General features: G+C 43.2%; 2 protein-coding genes across 9 annotated transcripts in view; both read right to left on the bottom strand.

Annotated features, from left to right (window-relative positions):
* Positions 1 to 180: 180 nt before the first annotated feature.
* ncbp3 (nuclear cap binding subunit 3) lies at positions 181 to 10,616 on the bottom strand. Its single transcript, XM_062536999.1, has 13 exons — positions 10,405 to 10,616; positions 9,416 to 9,481; positions 7,617 to 7,722; positions 7,190 to 7,315; positions 6,827 to 6,952; positions 6,416 to 6,591; positions 5,292 to 5,400; positions 4,733 to 4,832; positions 3,890 to 3,999; positions 3,000 to 3,306; positions 2,596 to 2,747; positions 1,560 to 1,739; positions 181 to 1,335 (listed from the first exon to the last, which is right to left on the bottom strand). The coding sequence occupies exons 1-13, from the start codon at positions 10,576 to 10,578 to the stop codon at positions 1,040 to 1,042; spliced, it is 2,028 nt and encodes a 675-aa protein (XP_062392983.1). The 5' UTR covers positions 10,579 to 10,616; the 3' UTR covers positions 181 to 1,039.
* Positions 10,617 to 11,751: 1,135 nt separating this feature from the next.
* Positions 11,752 to 17,028, bottom strand: part of rap1gap2b (RAP1 GTPase activating protein 2b) — a 42,451-nt gene continuing 37,174 nt past the window's right edge. For 5 of the 8 annotated variants that reach the window (XM_062536996.1, XM_062536997.1, XM_062536998.1 and 2 more), the window contains 10 exons: positions 16,879 to 16,965; positions 16,248 to 16,388; positions 15,480 to 15,623; positions 14,831 to 14,940; positions 14,388 to 14,486; positions 13,961 to 14,081; positions 13,678 to 13,780; positions 13,440 to 13,514; positions 13,294 to 13,337; positions 11,752 to 13,197 (listed from right to left, as the gene is read on the bottom strand). In XM_062536996.1, the coding sequence (XP_062392980.1) occupies positions 13,324 to 13,337; positions 13,440 to 13,514; positions 13,678 to 13,780; positions 13,961 to 14,081; positions 14,388 to 14,486; positions 14,831 to 14,940; positions 15,480 to 15,623; positions 16,248 to 16,388; positions 16,879 to 16,965 (894 nt within the window). In that variant the 3' untranslated portion in view covers positions 11,752 to 13,197; positions 13,294 to 13,323. The remainder of the gene's footprint in view (positions 13,198 to 13,293; positions 13,338 to 13,439; positions 13,515 to 13,677; positions 13,781 to 13,960; positions 14,082 to 14,387; positions 14,487 to 14,830; positions 14,941 to 15,479; positions 15,624 to 16,247; positions 16,389 to 16,878; positions 16,966 to 17,028) is intronic. The other 3 variants (XM_062536991.1, XM_062536993.1, XM_062536994.1) reach the window with 3 other exon arrangements.

Here is a 17,028-nt window from a genome sequence, read left to right as displayed (position 1 = left end):
ATTGTAGTCTTTTAAACTAATTACCCTCCTTCAAGCTTTACTCAAAGGACTACAATCTTTCAAGAATATTTCCCAAACCTTGGCAAAGTCTGTCAGTGTAAGGTAGGCTTTAGATGGGGAGTTTGTCATCATGACATATAAACTGGCCTGAATATGAAAATAATGTTCGTTAACTTAGTTAATGAGCATGAACCACAACTTATCTAAAAAAAAATGAAGACACCAACATTCTTTTTTGAATTCTTTATCAGCAGCAAAACAAGTTGTCAGGAGTGGACTTGAGAATAATACAAAAATTATTCAAGAAAACACGCGGTGATATTTAGGGTGGGGGTCAAAAAAACCGTGCCATCTCTTGTAATCAATCAGGCAACCAGTGCAAGTTCCACCCTTGACTATAATGTCAGTAACTGCCAGCAAGAATACAAAAAAGGGGAAGCTCAGGATGTCACAGAGTGGCGACAGAGCGGTAGACACATTTGGATAAATTATTACTATCGTTTTGTATTGTTTTTTTCTTTTTACATTGAAATCGAAGCCATATGCGACAATACCAAGGGTTCGATGTAATATCAGACTCTGATCTAAGCAAACGAATATTGGGCTGACTACACAGCCAGATTAAAAACAACCAATATCACAATATTATCATCTTCACTGTCTGGCGCCACTGCCACGGAAATGCCTCGATGAGTCATGCGCTCTTTAAGAGCATGATAGGAGAGTCGGAGAAAACAGGCCTCATACAAAAAAAATATTCAAAACACATCTCATGGTACGTAACAGGTCGACAGCATTGTGACATTTAAACCAATGTCAGACTGTTAACCACACTTTGATCCCCAATTATGACTCAACTAAACTGTTTATCACACACAAAAAAAATTAGAGCTCTAGGTCCCATGGTATGCAACACGACCTGCACAGGCAGTTAAAATGGCATTCTGATAATTTACATTGTCCTTTTCAGAGCACAATCCCAGCCTCTCGTGAGATGGAGAGTAAAATGTCACGCTCACACACACACACCAACACAGAGTCACGAGTCACTGTCCGAGCCATTGCTGCTGTCTCGGCTGATCTCAATCTGCAGCGAGGGCAGGTTGTCCAGTCGGCTCTTCTTCATCCGGTTGGACTGCTGCTCTTTCTCCTTGATCATGGCGCCCCACATCTTCTGCAGGTGAGAGTCGTCCTCTTCCTCCACCTCTTCGTCGTCTGATTCCCGGCGGCCTGGCCGGTGGGCGGTTCGCGAGCTGGACGACGTCGCTCTCCCCGACTGACCCGTGGATCTCTGGTTGCTGTCGTGAGATGGGCCTAGTCGACTCCAGAGGCCTCCTGCAAATGGCAGACCAGAACAGACAGGAAAATGTATTAACGCAAACCAGTCAAACATTTGAGTCAAAAACATATTTTTTAAACAATCTTATTTATTTTGAAATATACTGTTATATCTGTATAACTTCACTAATTCATTACTAATAATTAATTATACTTAGAGGAGATAAACTGAAAAGTGGAGAGAGAAAGGTTTTTGGCAGACAGGAGAGCGGAGCACCTACCACTTTTCTTGTCTTTGGTCGACTCAGGGTACAGGTTTCGGACGTCGCGTTTGGCCACCCCGAGTCGGCTGTGTACATCTGACTGATGTTCACGGCGAGGAGAGTGGTTTCTTGGAGGTGGAGAGACGGAACGCCGTGGATCCGGGGAATGTCGCCTCTTCCCCAGCCTCTGTCTCATGTCTAATGATGAAAGACACGTTTTTTGAGAATTCCTACAGTGAACTCACTGAAGCACAACAAACCCTTGCAATATCCCGGTGGGATCACAATTCCCGCAAGATTTGTGATCCATGGGGATCCTCTTCATATTGTGTCTGTTCCATACGCAATCTATTTAACCCTCTAAGCGCCAATGTCACAAAATTGCAACAAACAGCAATACTGATTAAAGCAGACGATAGATCCAAGTATGGTGTCAAATCTCGATTATACTCCATCCAGAGCTTTGATTCAAGCCCAAACATGTCGGCCAGTAGTGCAGAAGAAGTAGTGAATCACACATTAAAGACGGAAAATAAGTGCATTTGTTTGTATTGACGCGGAAGCGATTCTGTCCATTGATATTGCACAAATTGAAGCAGAAATACAAATGGTGAATAAAACGTTCATGTGTGATGTCTTAGATGACGAAGACGATCGATCATCTAAAAATAGAGTTCTGAAGAACTACAGTCACCCGAGACATTTACAGGATGTAGTAGGCTTTGTGGTTTAGTTTACTAATGTTGGTTTAATTGTACGGTTTTCCTGTTCATTTGCTATGTGGATGATATGAGAGAAAACAAAGAAAATCTCACATTTGTTCAACATCCAGTATTTACTGAGAGGTGCATAATCCGAGGTGTTTATCAACCACTGACATCATAATATGCAAGTTAGATGAGTACATTTAACTTTTGATTACACTTAATGATTTTCACATTTACAGTGGGGCTTTATCTCTGACCATTTTCAAGCCATGGTCTGTTGAAATGTTGATGTCAAAATGATTGTAACAATACACGACGATACACATTTGGTAAAATCACAAGAATACCTGTCTTGCTACTTGAGGCCGCAGGTCTCTGCTGCTGTCTCTTCTCCTCCAGAAGTTGGCGGACATCCGTCACCTTTTCCACCGCAGATTTGGTCCTGTTACCTACGTCACCCGAAACCCTGTTCCGTACATCGCTGCCTGTACTAGAATGTCTTTAAAACAGGCAGAGGAGGAAAACAACATACATGAAGATTCACAAGCTTCAATCAAGTCACAAAAGAAACAAACCAACTATCTGTACTGTAAATTGATCTCGCTTTGAAAAGTCTGTACTCATTATGTCATCTTGTAAATGGAGTCATTCAATTGCAATATTTCAAATGGACCAAAACATGTAAAAATCTGCAGTGCGCTATGGGCCAAATTAACTTCAAGGGGAAGAGACAGGAGTGCAACCCACTCACCGTATGATTTTCAGGTTTTCCTCCACTTCATCGGCATACATGGTCATCTTCATGCTCTTCTTTGGTGATGGCGTGGAGATCATCTTCAGCTCCAGGTCATAGTCCATCTCATCGGAATCAGACGAGGCGTTCGAGGGGGGGGCGTTGAGGCGACTGCGTGAGCCCCCCAGCCCTGTGATGCGCAGGTTCCGGTCTCGCTCCATGCGGTACTCCACTAGGCGATCGTCTGCGTCCATGTCCACCTCGCCTTCCTCTTCCTCCTCCTCTTCCTCTTCTATGGGTTCCTCTGGTAAATTCACCAGGTCCGCTGCACAGAAGGGAAAGCAGAGTTGGTGATCAGACACAGGAACCCCTCATGCATACTTTGAAGGGACAGTCGGAATGCCACACATGTTTTGTAAAGATGTGAAAAATGAGTGGCCGAGCATAATGATAGCAGAGCAGAGCGTCACTTAAAGGCTACCTTATTGGCTACTGTTTTTGAGTCCCAAATTTCATGATGCATCATTCCACAAAATGGTTTGTCTTCTCTATCATGAAGTTATACAATAGGCTAAACACAGAGCCTTAATTCAACAACACAGCTGTTAAGCGGATATGTCACATACTTAAATTCTGCTAACTGAACATTTATTATAATACATCATAATATTGGCTGAAATGAAATAATGATTCCCCCCCCACCATCTTAATTTTAAAGCAGACGTACCTGCTGCCATGTAATTGGGCTACGGGTTAATGTTTGAACGGGCACTGCATTATATATATTTTTTTTCAATGCATACTCAACTGTTTATAAAAAACTACCTTAGGCTATGAAAAGTGTTATTGCCAGTCAAGTGAATACATTCCAGTCAAGTGAATATAACAGAATGTTGGATTCTTCTTACCAGAGTGCCTGTGTGTGTAGGGTGGTGTATGTCCCATGCTGTCCCCTATAAGGGGCTTTTTGGTCTTCAGAACATCTCTATGTATCCGCTTATTGTGGTATCTGCGCTTCCTGTTGGTATGAAACAGTGCAGAGGGAACGTGAGCCCAAGCAAAAAGGACTTATAAATTAAGATATTTAAGGGGCCCTATGCAGTGTTGGCAATCTCTTTGCCGTTTTCTCTGTTTGAGCTTGCAGTTTTCCCTACAGAACTCGTCCCCCTACAACTTCAGAATATATATTCTACGACACTCCTCGCTCGGTCAGTCTGCCGCTTCCTCTCTCCCTGTTGCAACGACAACAGTTTATTTGCTTTCGGCTTCTTTTCGCTGGTTCTGCCATGACGAATATCTGAGAAACTCCATCGTTACAGTGTCCTAGCCGGTGCCTGGCGTGTATCTGTGTAGTGCCGTAAAGCAATTTGTTGCATCGCAAAACGTTCAGGTCCTGAGGCCCGTGGCTCGCTTGACCAAAGTTGCGAGGGAGAAGCGAGATGGCCACCATTCAACCCAGAGAAATTCATATAACTATTCTAATGACTCCGAAGCTGTTATGTTGAGGTAAAAACTGATGTCGGAATGGCTTATAAAAGATTCATATTTTAAAATGATGTGAAAAGTGTAGACCTCAATCCATTTGATACAGTTCTGTGTCTATTCATGGATGCTAGAGTAAGGAAGGAGTTCTGATGAGAGTGAAGCAAGTCTAGTGTTCTAACCATTGCAAAACACATTGCTGGAGCTCTTTAAACTTGGTTCCAAAACGTTATATTTTGTTTGAAAAAAGAAAAAGAGGAAAGTCTTACCAAGAGTTACTCAGAATGCCTCTCATGCCACCATAGTTGGGGTTGCCATACTTCATGTAATACCTGCTCCGCCTGGCAGCGCCAAGCTCTTTCTTGTCCTCTGATAACATGACAGAAAAATTGCATTGAGCTTCTCGCTTGATGGACAGTGTGGTTAGTTCACTGTAGTCCAAATAGCATACAGGTCAGTAATGTAGGCTCCGGGCATGTTTATGTCTCTCTTCCTGCCCACACAGCACCATCCATTGCGCAATACAAAAACATCATTATATGATTACATACATTAGCGTCAGCAATGCTAAAGTACACAATTCCCCAGACACATACTAAGAAGCATGTAAAAGCTGGAAGACTAATTTGGTCATACCGGTGGGTGGATCTGAACACTAACGCTAAGTCAGCGACACACACATTGAACATTGTGTGTCACAGAACGTTGTTCTTTCATTATTATCGTGAGGTAAGAGTATCAAGGGGGTTTTTTTGGAAGGAAGAAACATCTATGCATTTTTAATAGTCTACATTTGTTTTATTAGTGGTAAAATGTGAAATGTCTTACCGTGAGTAGCAAACCTTAAAAACAGCTCATTTCCTTTAAAGCCTTTGGTCGCAGGACGCAAGTCATTGCGCAAAAGTGAATCAGTTTCTGCCTGAGAGAGCACATCTGTCTGGGATACAAAGGCAAAAAGGTGCTCATCAGACAACTGTATATAAATGGAAACCATTTCAGGGCCAAACATCCATTTGTCCAAATACTGAGAGGCTGTGTAGCATTTCAGTGTCGAGTCCATACAACCATGGCATTTTCAAAAAAATGCACACGCTTTTGAAAACAGGTTCAAGTGAACCTGACAACGCAATCCTTCTGTCTTGAAACTCTGATAACACAGGCCCAACTTCATACAATAATGCTTCAGTCTGATCTCTGAACTCCAAAGCCTCAACCATGTCCACAGTGGCAATGGACAAAAAAAACCCATCTTTGATTGTCAGACACCTCACAGTTATTAGCCAATTTAATTTCTAAAGACATCTGTCAGAAACACCTGCAGCCAATGTCTTGTTTATTGGTTTGTTTGATATTTAGAGACACTGAATGCTAGCAGCACCTTCAGCAGTACGTTCACTTCAATAGGAAAATTGCCCTTTTATAATAATCTTGGGAAGTTAGACTGTGACTTGCAGCATAGGTTGCTTTATGCAGCATGTTATTTATTATGTGGATCAATTATGTGGATGTGAAATGTTTTGAAAGGAAAAGAGATTTTTTTAAAAAAAGTATTAAAAAAACAAAAAAGGAAGAGGTTTTTACATAAAATAAATCTCTATGTTCTTTTCTAAGGAAAATATACATAAAGCCACAAGCCCCACAAATAAGAAGCTATGTCCATGTGCCACTGCCATAACACATGTGTGACATATCTCCAGTGTCTCGGAACTAAAGAGCAGCTGCATGGCTGTCCTGTACACATCATGTGTTGTAAATCTCATTTAGCCATGTGACACCATAACATTGCAACGCCTCCGCTTAAGCAGAGATGATGGTCAACATCAGATGATGATGACAAACATTATATGGAATTTAGCTTAATCTTGTAAGAGACTTCGTAAGATTTACAACAAGATATATACACACATGAACATGAGAAGACATAGCAGGGTTTGTTTGATTTTTTTTTGTACCTCAGAATTCACTGGCTCTGTTTTTTTCACAGTCTCCTCCTCGCTGTCGCTGGCTTTTCCATCGCTGCCTTCACTGCTCTTGTCTCCTTTCACAGTTTCCTGCTCGTCGACCACTTCACCTTCCTCCACATCGTCGTCATCCTCATCCTCATCATCTGACTCACGCCCACGGCGAGCTAATGAGACAGAACACACAGTGGACAGAGACATTTGGCTGCTGTGAGAATGTGCACTGTCACAGACACCTTGCAAATCATTTGTACTGTATGTAGTAGCCAAAACTCCCACAATGAGTAACCTGTTATACAGAGTGATAATTGCAGATATGCCTGCCTGAGCATCTGAAATATGCACCATGACAAACATACTCAGTAATACAGTTATACGAAAGACTCCTCTCCTCAATCGCACCTTTACGCTCCTGTGGGTCGCTGTGTTTTGTCGGGCTCCTGTTCGCCGTCTCTTCTGGGTCGAGCATGCGGCTCATGTTGAGGAGGACGCGGCAGGATGTGACATCATCAAGCCACACAACGTTGCCTGGGGAACGATATCAGATATTTCCATGCTTAACTGATGAGGTAAGTGAGTGGCTCCATCTCTTGTGCATGCCACAACTGACATTATTATTGGCCAGGCTTTCATAATTTCCTGAAACTTTGTGCCAGTCCTCGTTACATGATCATGTGGTCATGTTTTGTAAAGATCATTAATGTAACTGCTCACTTCAAAAATCTAGAAATCAAGAAAAGCACAAGAGCATGGAAAATAACTCACAGGACGCATCATCAATCCATTCAATATGGGCGGGGGGATACTCCTTGAAGAATCCAAATATGTCTTTGGTGCTCATATTGTCCACCCCGCATAGATGCAAACCCTCCAAACGAACCTTTGGAATGGCTACAGAAGAAAGGGGAGACAAAGCAGGATAAGGAAAAGACATTTTGAGACACTGTTTACACTTGAATTACATCAGTCAACAGTACTACCTAGACCCCGACTCAAACACACTGGCATTCTCAATCCTGTGTTAATAGCCAACACAAGGTCAAGTGCCATTTTATGCTGATGTGACTCATGCTGGGAACTATCCATAAATGGGGTGGAAATAAAACAGGTTGAAATGTGAAAAGGATGACTACAAAGCCAACTTCTCCTCATAACAATTTAAGACAGTGAAAGACTCAAGACTCTTGTGTACCTTTCTTCAACAGCTCCTTGTCCAGGACAACATTTCGCTGAGACACATTGTCATCTGCACGGAAGTGGAAGCGCCTTGCTCTCTTCTCCTTTTTCTCCACTGCCTCCTATTAGCCACAAACAAAGTGCATGTGCAGACATACGTTAAGACACACGTTAAGATGAGACAATTTTATTGTCCATTAAATTAGCATGGAATGGAAATGTGTCTTGGCAATCTGGCAACACAGTGAATAACAGAATACAGTATAAAAGTACACACAACATGCAATGTTCAGGGGCTTGGGAGGCATTATGGTTGCTATGTCTCGGCTCAGGATTGTCACAGCAAAAAGCACAAATTATTCTGTACCTATTTCTCCTGACTAGTGGGACCTTAAAGGGATATTCCGCCATTTTTGGAAATACGCTCATTTTCCACCTCCCCTCGAGCAAAACAATCGATATTTACCTTGTTCCCGTTCATCCAGCCATTCTGTGAGTCTGGCGATACAACTTTTAGCTTCAGTCTAGCATAGATCATTAAATCGGATTAGACCATTAGCTTCTCGCCTGCTAGCTTCATGTTTAAAAGTGACTAAGATTTCTGGTAATTTTCCCATTTAAAACGTGTCTCCTCTCAAGTTAGAAAGTGCAATAAGACCAACTGAAAATGAAACCTGGCGTTTTTCTAGGCTGATTTGACATGGAACTACACTCTCATCTGGCGTAATAATCAAGGCAACTTGCAAACGTACCATAGGCGCAGTGATATCTTACGCAGCATCTGAAAATAGTCCCCATAGACAACAAGCAGTAGTAGTGCCAGTAGCTGCAAGTTGCCTTGATTATTACGCCAGATGAAAGTGTAGTTCCATGTCAAATCAGCCTAGAAAAACGCCAGGTTTCATTTTCAGTTGGTCTTATTGCACTTTATAACTTGAGAGGAGACACGTTTGAAATGGGAAAATTACCAGAAATCTTAGTCACTTTTAAACATGAAGCTAGCAGGCGAGAAGCTAATGGTCTAATCCGATTCAATGATCTATGCTAGGCTGAAGCTAAAAGTTGTATCGCCAGACTCACAGAATGGCTGGATGAACGGGAACAAGGTAAATATCGATTGTTTTGCTCGAGGGAAGGTGGAAAATGAGCGTATTTCCAAAAATGGCGGAATATCCCTTTAAGTCTTCTACCAGAAAATGGTGTAATGGTGAGTGATGGGTGAGTTGCCTTCTTGGTCATTGACCAACTATGTAGGTTCTGGAGTTGCATTTGTTTTTCTCCAGTGATATGCGTGGCCTGGTTGATCACCTAAGTCTGATTGTTCCTGTGTTTAACTAAGAGGTTCCCATACCAGGGCACAATATTAAATGAGAGAACACTCTCAACAAGTGACCTATAGACTATGATCAGGGTTGGGTTGCTCAGTTTCCTGAGAAGAGAGAAAAACTTCCTTGCTTTGGAGCGATGCAGCAAATGTAGTCTGCATTGGTCTAGAAGGTGAGTTTGGTGTCAATGATTGTTCCCAGGTACTGAACGTGGGTGACCTGTTCCACTTCCTGCCCTTTCACGGTAACATGTTTGAAGACAGGCCCTCTGTAGCCTTCTCCTATGCTGCCTTCAAGACCAGGGTCCTTTATCTTAATAAGTCCTTGGTATTCTGTGCCTTTACAGAGCAGTTTTACTGTATGGACTACTGTATTAGTCATATATGACCCAGCACCTCTGAAATCCCATCCAGACTGAGATTCACAGCAAGACTAATCTCTGAGCACAAAACAAATTCACAGCATATCCAGGGTTAAGCGAGCTTCTCACCTTTGAAGTGACATCTATCCCGGTGATGAAAGTACCAGCCTTATTTTCATACCTTCGGCTGGTGTCCTGTAGAAATATGATGGCAATTATGTAACAAGATATGTCGGTCATAGGCCTGTACAAGTATAGCAGTTCACAATGCAGATTCCTCGACCTTCTTCTGACCCACGTTACTGTTTGGTGTATACATATTAACGTATCGCTGCCGCTGTATGGTCCAGTCACTTATCAGCGTAGCAGCTAGTAAGTATGGCAAAGAGAGCCAGTACAAACATAGCACAACACTATGTACAGTAATGTGCGCTACCGTTATATTTTATCTTACTCACGTTACTTTACTAGCTGGGTAAGAAACACATTGAAGTCAGTCATTAACGTTACCAAGCAAATAAGTGAAGTTCTCATTTTGAAGCTTGCGCGATAGTTAAGTTAAGTCACTTTAGTAGCTAGGAGACACGTTTCGCTGTCCAAGAAAGCAAAGCTCAGTTAACTCTAGCCAACTTGTTAACTGTTCCAGACACCGATGCATGACCAACCGTAACTTAGATACATAACACTGAATTTGTTCAGGTTATCGTAATGAAGTTTTAACGCAAACAGCAACAACAACTAATGTTAGCCTCCGCTACCTAAACACATGTAGTTTCGATCTCTAGCACTGCTTGATTTCAATGCAGATTATAATGGTTAAATTGTAGCTTGTAGCTACAAGTTAGCATGGGCTAACTTCAGCTAGTTAGCAAGCAAAGTATAGCTTGTTAATGTTACCTGCTCACGCTATTTTTCAGGCGACTGACCAATGTACGGTCTAAAAAATCATTGTATCTCCAAAACCGTTTACTGGGACTGTTGAGCAAGATATGATCATCGATTGTTATTGTCCCTCCAATGTCCTTTAATTGTGTCATTTGTGTGCTAGTAGTCTGTATGGCGCGGCCTGGCTAACGTTAGTTGAACTAGCTAACGGGCTAGCTCATTTATCAACTCACCGGCAACAGTTCCTTGAGAGAACACTGAACTGGAATGGTCTCCAGTTGCCCCTCTCCCTCCTCAACCTCCATGGGCTCTGGGTCCCGGGCATCTCGATCCAAGTCCGATTCTGCATCTGATTCCGAGGTGCTTTCTGGCTTGACGGCCACTCGTAAGCTGCGAACTGCCGCCATGCTAGACTGCTTGTCTACCGGTCTGGCTACCTCACAAAGAGGAAGGCACGATTCTGGCACGCCCACTGCTGAAGCCGCAGAGTTCTCAGTTCAAAATGATGCTGATAATTAGCATGGGACTCAGCAGGTTACCACTTCACTTGATACAGTTACATTAGGCACACCTATTTACAGTTAGGTCATGACACTGACAGACCTGAATTGACAGAGTCAGATTTACATGATTTGACTCCGCTTGTAGATTTATAGCTGCCCTTGAAGCTGCTGTGCATGAACTCACACCTGACTCTGAGTCTTCATTTAGCCTATATCATCTTGTTTTCCAAACCTAATGTAAATTTTACACTACCCTATGCAATTGCATGCTGGAAATGGGAGGCATGCCATGTCATGCCAATATTTATAACTCTTCATCCTCTGGTCATGTTCTCCACCTAAATTATTTGAGTTGCAAGCCTACAAGGAAATAATTTGCCAATGAATCTAGGCCAGACTCTCTGGTAAGACTATTCTGGTATCCAGACTACTTTTGCTCTCCTCACTCTCCAACATTCCTCACAGAAAAATAATGTCAACATGCCTAACTTGTCTCTCCACTTAGCTATGGAAGACAAGTAGTCTGGCTATCACCATACTAAGCTCAATCTTTTAAGATGGAACATTAGTCTGGGGCGTCTGTGTTATTAATGCACAAGAGGCGTGATCATTGGGCATAGTTCAAATGCCTCCGCATACGCTTGGATTGTCCTTCAACCAATCATCAAACGTGGACAGAAAGCAGGAAAGATAAATGTGGAGGTTTTCAGCCAGAGCTGCAGGGCGAAATCCAAATTGTCAGTAAATCAGGCTGGGTTTACTCAGCCTAGAAGACAAGGTGAGAACTGTGTAAATTTGCGGTGGTCACAATAACTCTCTGCCTTCTGGTGGCTCACCAAGAACATTTGGTATTCTCAGCAAGGAGGCGACCAGACATGACGCCAAATCTGTTTAAATTAGGCAGCCTTATCTTATATCTTTCCTTAAATGTAAATGTCTTTCTGTCAACATTGTATTCATTGAACTTAACTATCTAAAAAATGAAGGTGGTGGTGGTGGTGTTGCTAGGCGTTGCTATTCCATATAGCTACTATAGGCCTAGGTCTGTTTTCCACAAAACACATATAACACACAATATAAACGTAAAATACAGAATTTTAATTACCAAAAAATGGAATAGTTATATATCTAACATGTAAAAGTACAATCATGTTGAATTTTACAGTTCATATTTCTTTCCATTTAGTTTAGCCAGTCAATTAGGAATAGTCCTACATTATGTCCGCACAATGCATTGGAAAATAGCAATCATTAATACAACAGTAATGCTTTACAAATGGTTATTCTTAACAGAAACTTCAGCACTATGATTCACTGTTATTTCTTCACAATACAGATTCTTTGGCACCTTACTCTCAATCCAAAGGCAGTCCTGATGTGCAATAGTCAATGGTAAAACCCAGTTACTGTGTTCTAACGATCAAGAAAATAACTAGGTAGTCAGGTGTGATCACCATAGGCGTGATCCCTGTAATGAAGGACAGACAGAATGCCAATGCCTACTTTACGTCATACCCAGTGATATACAGTATCTCTGCACTTGCATTTTATTTACAGTATAGCAATGTAGCAACCTCATCATTTCTAAATTCTAAATTAGACCACGTCAAAAGTGTGAATACCTATATAAAGATGTACACATGACAAGTGACTCTCTTAATTACAAACATGTCAGTAATGACAATATGCACTTAAATTAAACATTAAAACAATTATATATATATATATACAGTATATATGTATATATATATATATATATATATAAACACATGTGCAAGGTGTACAGTTAAGCAACATTTAACATGCAGCTATTTCGCTGTACACAGTTTCAGAGGACCACGTAACAATGTTATACAGCAGATTTAATTTTAGCTGATCCACACAACAGATGTATAAACCTCACAAATGTTTTGGATGGCATCACTTCCCCCTTTTGCTAACAGCTTCCATAAATAGGATAACAATAACAAACGTACTATTAAAGATAGCTAGAGCATCACTGCATGAGAGATGTATGGCCAATGTGGCAGTGCATTTTCAGTGAATGTCTAGCTAGGAATATTTCCCCCAGTTCACTAGGAACCTGTTAAGTTATTCATGTACTTCTTAAGAGTTGGTGTTAGTCACAGTATGGGTACTCGTACTCCCCTTGAGTGTGCAAATATAACATGGATTCAGTGGAGCGAAGAGATGACTGATACCAGGAGCATCAGAGATGGAAACAAACTGCGTATATATTTGCTAGTGTGTGTGTGTGTGTGTTTGTGTATGTGTGTGTGTGTGTGTGTGTGTGTGTGTGTGTGTGTGTGTGTGTGTGTGTGTGTGTGTGTGTGTGTGTGTGTGTGTGTGTGTCTGTCATGTGTGTGTGTCTCATAGATACAAACTGCTGAGAGTCCTTCAGTATGTTAGTGAGCTCCTAAATTCAAGAGTATCCGCATCTCCCTCCTCAGATGATCATCTGTGCCACCTCCATGGTCTCCACTGATATCCCCCTGAGCTCCTTCTAGAGGTTTTACATCCCTGCTTCAAGCAGCAAGAAAAAGGGGAGAGGGTTACATTTTGCCAATAGGATAATACCAAAGGAATAGTTGAATATTCAAGGACTCATCAGGGCAGTACCTTTAATGCCTTTCTTCTGCAGTCTTGCAGCTATCTCAGTGCCCCTGGGTGGATAAGGTTGTGTTAGTCACTTCATACAAGTGTGAGGGGCAATGGAAAGAGAATAATAATAATAATAATAAAAAATAATACAAAAAGCATCTTACTTACGGCTGTGGAATGACTTAGCTTGTCAAAGCGGAATTTAAGATTGGACCGAGGAGACGTCTTTTTGCTGAAATCTTATTCAAAACAAAGAGAAAGAAGTGTTTTAGAGCTCAAGAAGAGCAACTTCTTGAGCAAATCCTCATTGTGCATAAAACCATTTAGCAAATTTAGAAACTATAACTAAAAACAGCTATAACTATAAAGCCATTGTTGTTGCCACAGATGTATCCTAGTTACCTGTTGGGCTCCGACACATGATGACTGGAGTCCCTGAACTCTGACCTTCCACACTGAGGGTGGGACTATACACAGGAGGGTAGCTTGGTGAAGCTGGATTGTTCTAGTGGAAAGGACAAGAAGAGTTTTAGCAATAGCTCTTTTCCAGTCTGATTCTGTCTTTATTTCTGTCCCTGTCTGCCAACTCCACTTCCTCACGCACACATACTGTACACAAACACACACACACACACACACACACACACACACACACACACACACACACACACAGAGTGCAACGTACTGGGTCTGCCTCCTCTAGCGTGTCTCCATCCCCCGCTACACTGCTGAAGCTGCTGGTGCTGGACGATGATCTGGACATGTTGGGCTTCCCGTTGCTGTCCTTCATCTTCAAGAACAGCCGACTACAGAATCACAGCGGGAAGAGTGGGAGACAGACAGAGAGAGACATTGGACAAGAGAGAGGGACGGCAGAAGGGTCAGTCAATAAGGTCAGTGGTGTTACTTTCAATGTGCTCATGTAAGCATCTGTAAATTCATGAAATGAGGGCATTGGATAGCTTTTAGCAATATGTTGATATCACACACACACACACACACACACACACACACACACACACACATACATACACAGGAACATACTGTATATTGCCTACATACATCTGCATTTACTCTAAACACGGGTAGATTCCATCTGGTCTGTCACTCACCTGTCCTTGCTCGGGAAGATCTCTGGAGAGCTGGGGTTAGATGAGGTCTCTGACCTCACTTCCTGTGATGGATGACCACTGTCTGAATTCCTTTGGTCACTGTAGAGTCAACAAACATAACAAAACAAAACTCAGTTGAACAACCACTACTAGTGTGTGTGTGTGTGTGTGTGTGTGTGTGTATGTGTGGGTGTGCGCTTGTGTGTGAGCTTGTGTGTGTGCTTGTGTATGTCTCTTCTCATGTAGACTGAAGTTCAAAAAGTAATATACTTTGCTGCGAGCTCTCTTCAAAACCACTTGCATGTCATTTCACTTAATGGCCACACGTCACTGCCATTACAGTAAGTACCACATTTAGATGACGGCGAACAAACAGGCCCTTTACTCTGTGAGGTGGGAGGCTCGGTGCCCCCTGCCCTGGCGGCTAAGCTCCGTGCACTGACCTGCGTGAGAGCCGCTCCGTCTGGCCGTCTACGCTCGTGTGCAGCCGAGGGAAAAGCCCCGAGCGCCGCTTCACTGGACTCTTCAGCGGAGACTTTGGACCTGATGAACCCTGAGTTTGACAGGGAGTCAGACGGAAGAGAGGGATGAAGAGAAGGAGGGAGAGAGAGAGAGAAGAGAGAGAGACAAGAGGGAGGAGAGGAGGGAAAATGAGAGAGAGAAATTAAGAGAAAGAGAGAGAGAGAGAGAAGGAGGAGGGATGAGAGGAGGGGAAAGGAGAGAGATAGAACAGATAGAGAGGAAGAGTGGAAATAAGTATTGAGAGAGAGACAGAATAAGAGACAAAGAGCAGAGGAAGAGAAAGAAAAGCAAGAGTGCAGAGAGAAGGAGTGAAGCAGGGAGAAAGAAAGAAAGAGTGTGCCAGAAACACAGAGAGAAACAGACAGACAGTGATGACTATTAAATAACAGACTGCATTCAGACTTAGTCCATTATACATGTACGTGAAAATGGACTAAATTGACCGCTATCATCCCCCTCTGCAGACACAAGTTGAAAGAGCTCTCTTTGAAAGTGTGAGAGTGAAATAACGACCCCCCCCCCCCCCCCCCCCCCCCACCCACCCACCCACTCCACCCTCCGTGCACTCACCCCTTTGCCGCCATCCGCCCCCACCTGCGTCAGTCCGCCGCCACTCAGGCTGGTGGGAACGCCTCCGCCCACCATGGAGTGGCGGTTGTTCTTGTGCGAGCCCACCATCGTGTCCATGGAGTGGCTCCGCACTCTCATCGCCCGCTGCGGGGGGGGAAGCGGCAGAGATAATGGGTTATGATTGGCGGCGCCAGAGACACAAGTGGCAGAAAGTCGGGTAATGAATGAACATCTAATGGCTCTCACAGTTGAGCTAACAGAATATCAATCAGACCGGGGGGACTAAGTGTGGGGAAGGTGAGAGGAGGTCGAGGTAAAGATTACATGACGTTGCACAAGACATGGCAGACAGCTGCAAGATACACATGACTTATTATTATCTATTTTTTTGGAATACTTGGAGACTTGGAGACGATATTGAAAAGATTAGACGGTAAAACAAAGAGAGACACTCCAGAGATATAGAATAATAGAGCAATCAGGAGAGAAACAAAGACAGAAGGTGAGACAAAGAAAAAGACAAAGAGAGAGAGAACGAGAAAGAGAGAGAGAGAGAGAGCGAGAGAGACAAAAGAGGTATTGAGCCAGACATGCAGACAGACACTAGAGGGCGCTCAGCATCCATTTTCAGCCGCTTGTGTTGAGCAATGAGCCACTAACGGGCGCACAAAAAGGGCTGGCAGTTAAAGCATTAATGAAACTGAGCGCTCAGGCTGAAGGCGTTTGCTGGCTGCCTGCTTGATGTAATGCGGTGCTGTGGGTGCAAACCTTAATTGACTCGATTAGCCCACTGTGACCCCCGTTCTCCATTTTGTCTTCCTCCGAGCTGAGTGGAAGCCCCAGCATGACCTGTGTCTGTCTGTGGAGCTCGTCATGGAGGTTGTCGAGCAGGGCGGCCCGCGTCCTTTCCTGACAAAACAGAGATGTATTCATACACACGCACAGATGAACACACACACAGTGACACACACACACAGACATGGACATCGGCACATCAGCACAAAAACGCAGATATCATATTCATGCATGCATGAATACACACACACAAGCAAACACACACACACACACACACACACCACACACACACACACACACACACACACACACACACACACACACACACACACACACACACACACACACACACACACACACACACACACACACACACACACACACACACACACACACACACACACACACAGATATGAATTCCCCAGAAACATATGGAAGTACAAACTGACACAAAAAGAACCATATTTATATTCAAATGCAAGCACACGCGCACACACACACACACACACACACAGTCAGCCCTGACGCAACAATGGTGCGGGAGTGTTTAGCTGAAAAGGAAGCAGTCCCTCAGATAGCGTCCTGCTGGGCTCGCAGCACTCACCTCCAGCTTGGCGAAGCGTTCCGCCTTATAGCAGGCGTGCTCCGCGTTGATCAGCTTGGTCAGCAGGAACTCTCTGAATTCAGGGCCCTGGGCAGACAGGCAGGGAGCCACACCTCAGCATGTGTACACACACAAAGCCCAAACAGAGCT

The sequence above is a fragment of the Sardina pilchardus genome, chromosome 5 (assembly GCF_963854185.1).
Source record: "Sardina pilchardus chromosome 5, fSarPil1.1, whole genome shotgun sequence".
NCBI lineage: Eukaryota > Metazoa > Chordata > Actinopteri > Clupeiformes > Clupeidae > Sardina > Sardina pilchardus.
Note: the sequence above shows the minus strand (reverse complement) of the source record. Positions and strands in the feature narration are given on the sequence as shown.

What these genes read in the sequence shown, in the direction of transcription:
- ncbp3 (XM_062536999.1), bottom strand. Translation starts at nt 10,578, where the DNA reads ATGGCGGCAGTTCGCAGCTTACGAGTGGCCGTCAAGCCAGAAAGCACC. An exon ending in CGACCCACAGGAGCGTAAAG is followed by an intron (nt 6,592 to 6,826) that starts GTGCGATTGAGG and finishes CTGTCTCATTAG; the next exon opens with CTCGCCGTGGGCGTGAGTCA. An exon ending in CAGAGCCAGTGAATTCTGAG is followed by an intron (nt 5,401 to 6,415) that starts GTACAAAAAAAA and finishes TTTGTATCCCAG; the next exon opens with ACAGATGTGCTCTCTCAGGC.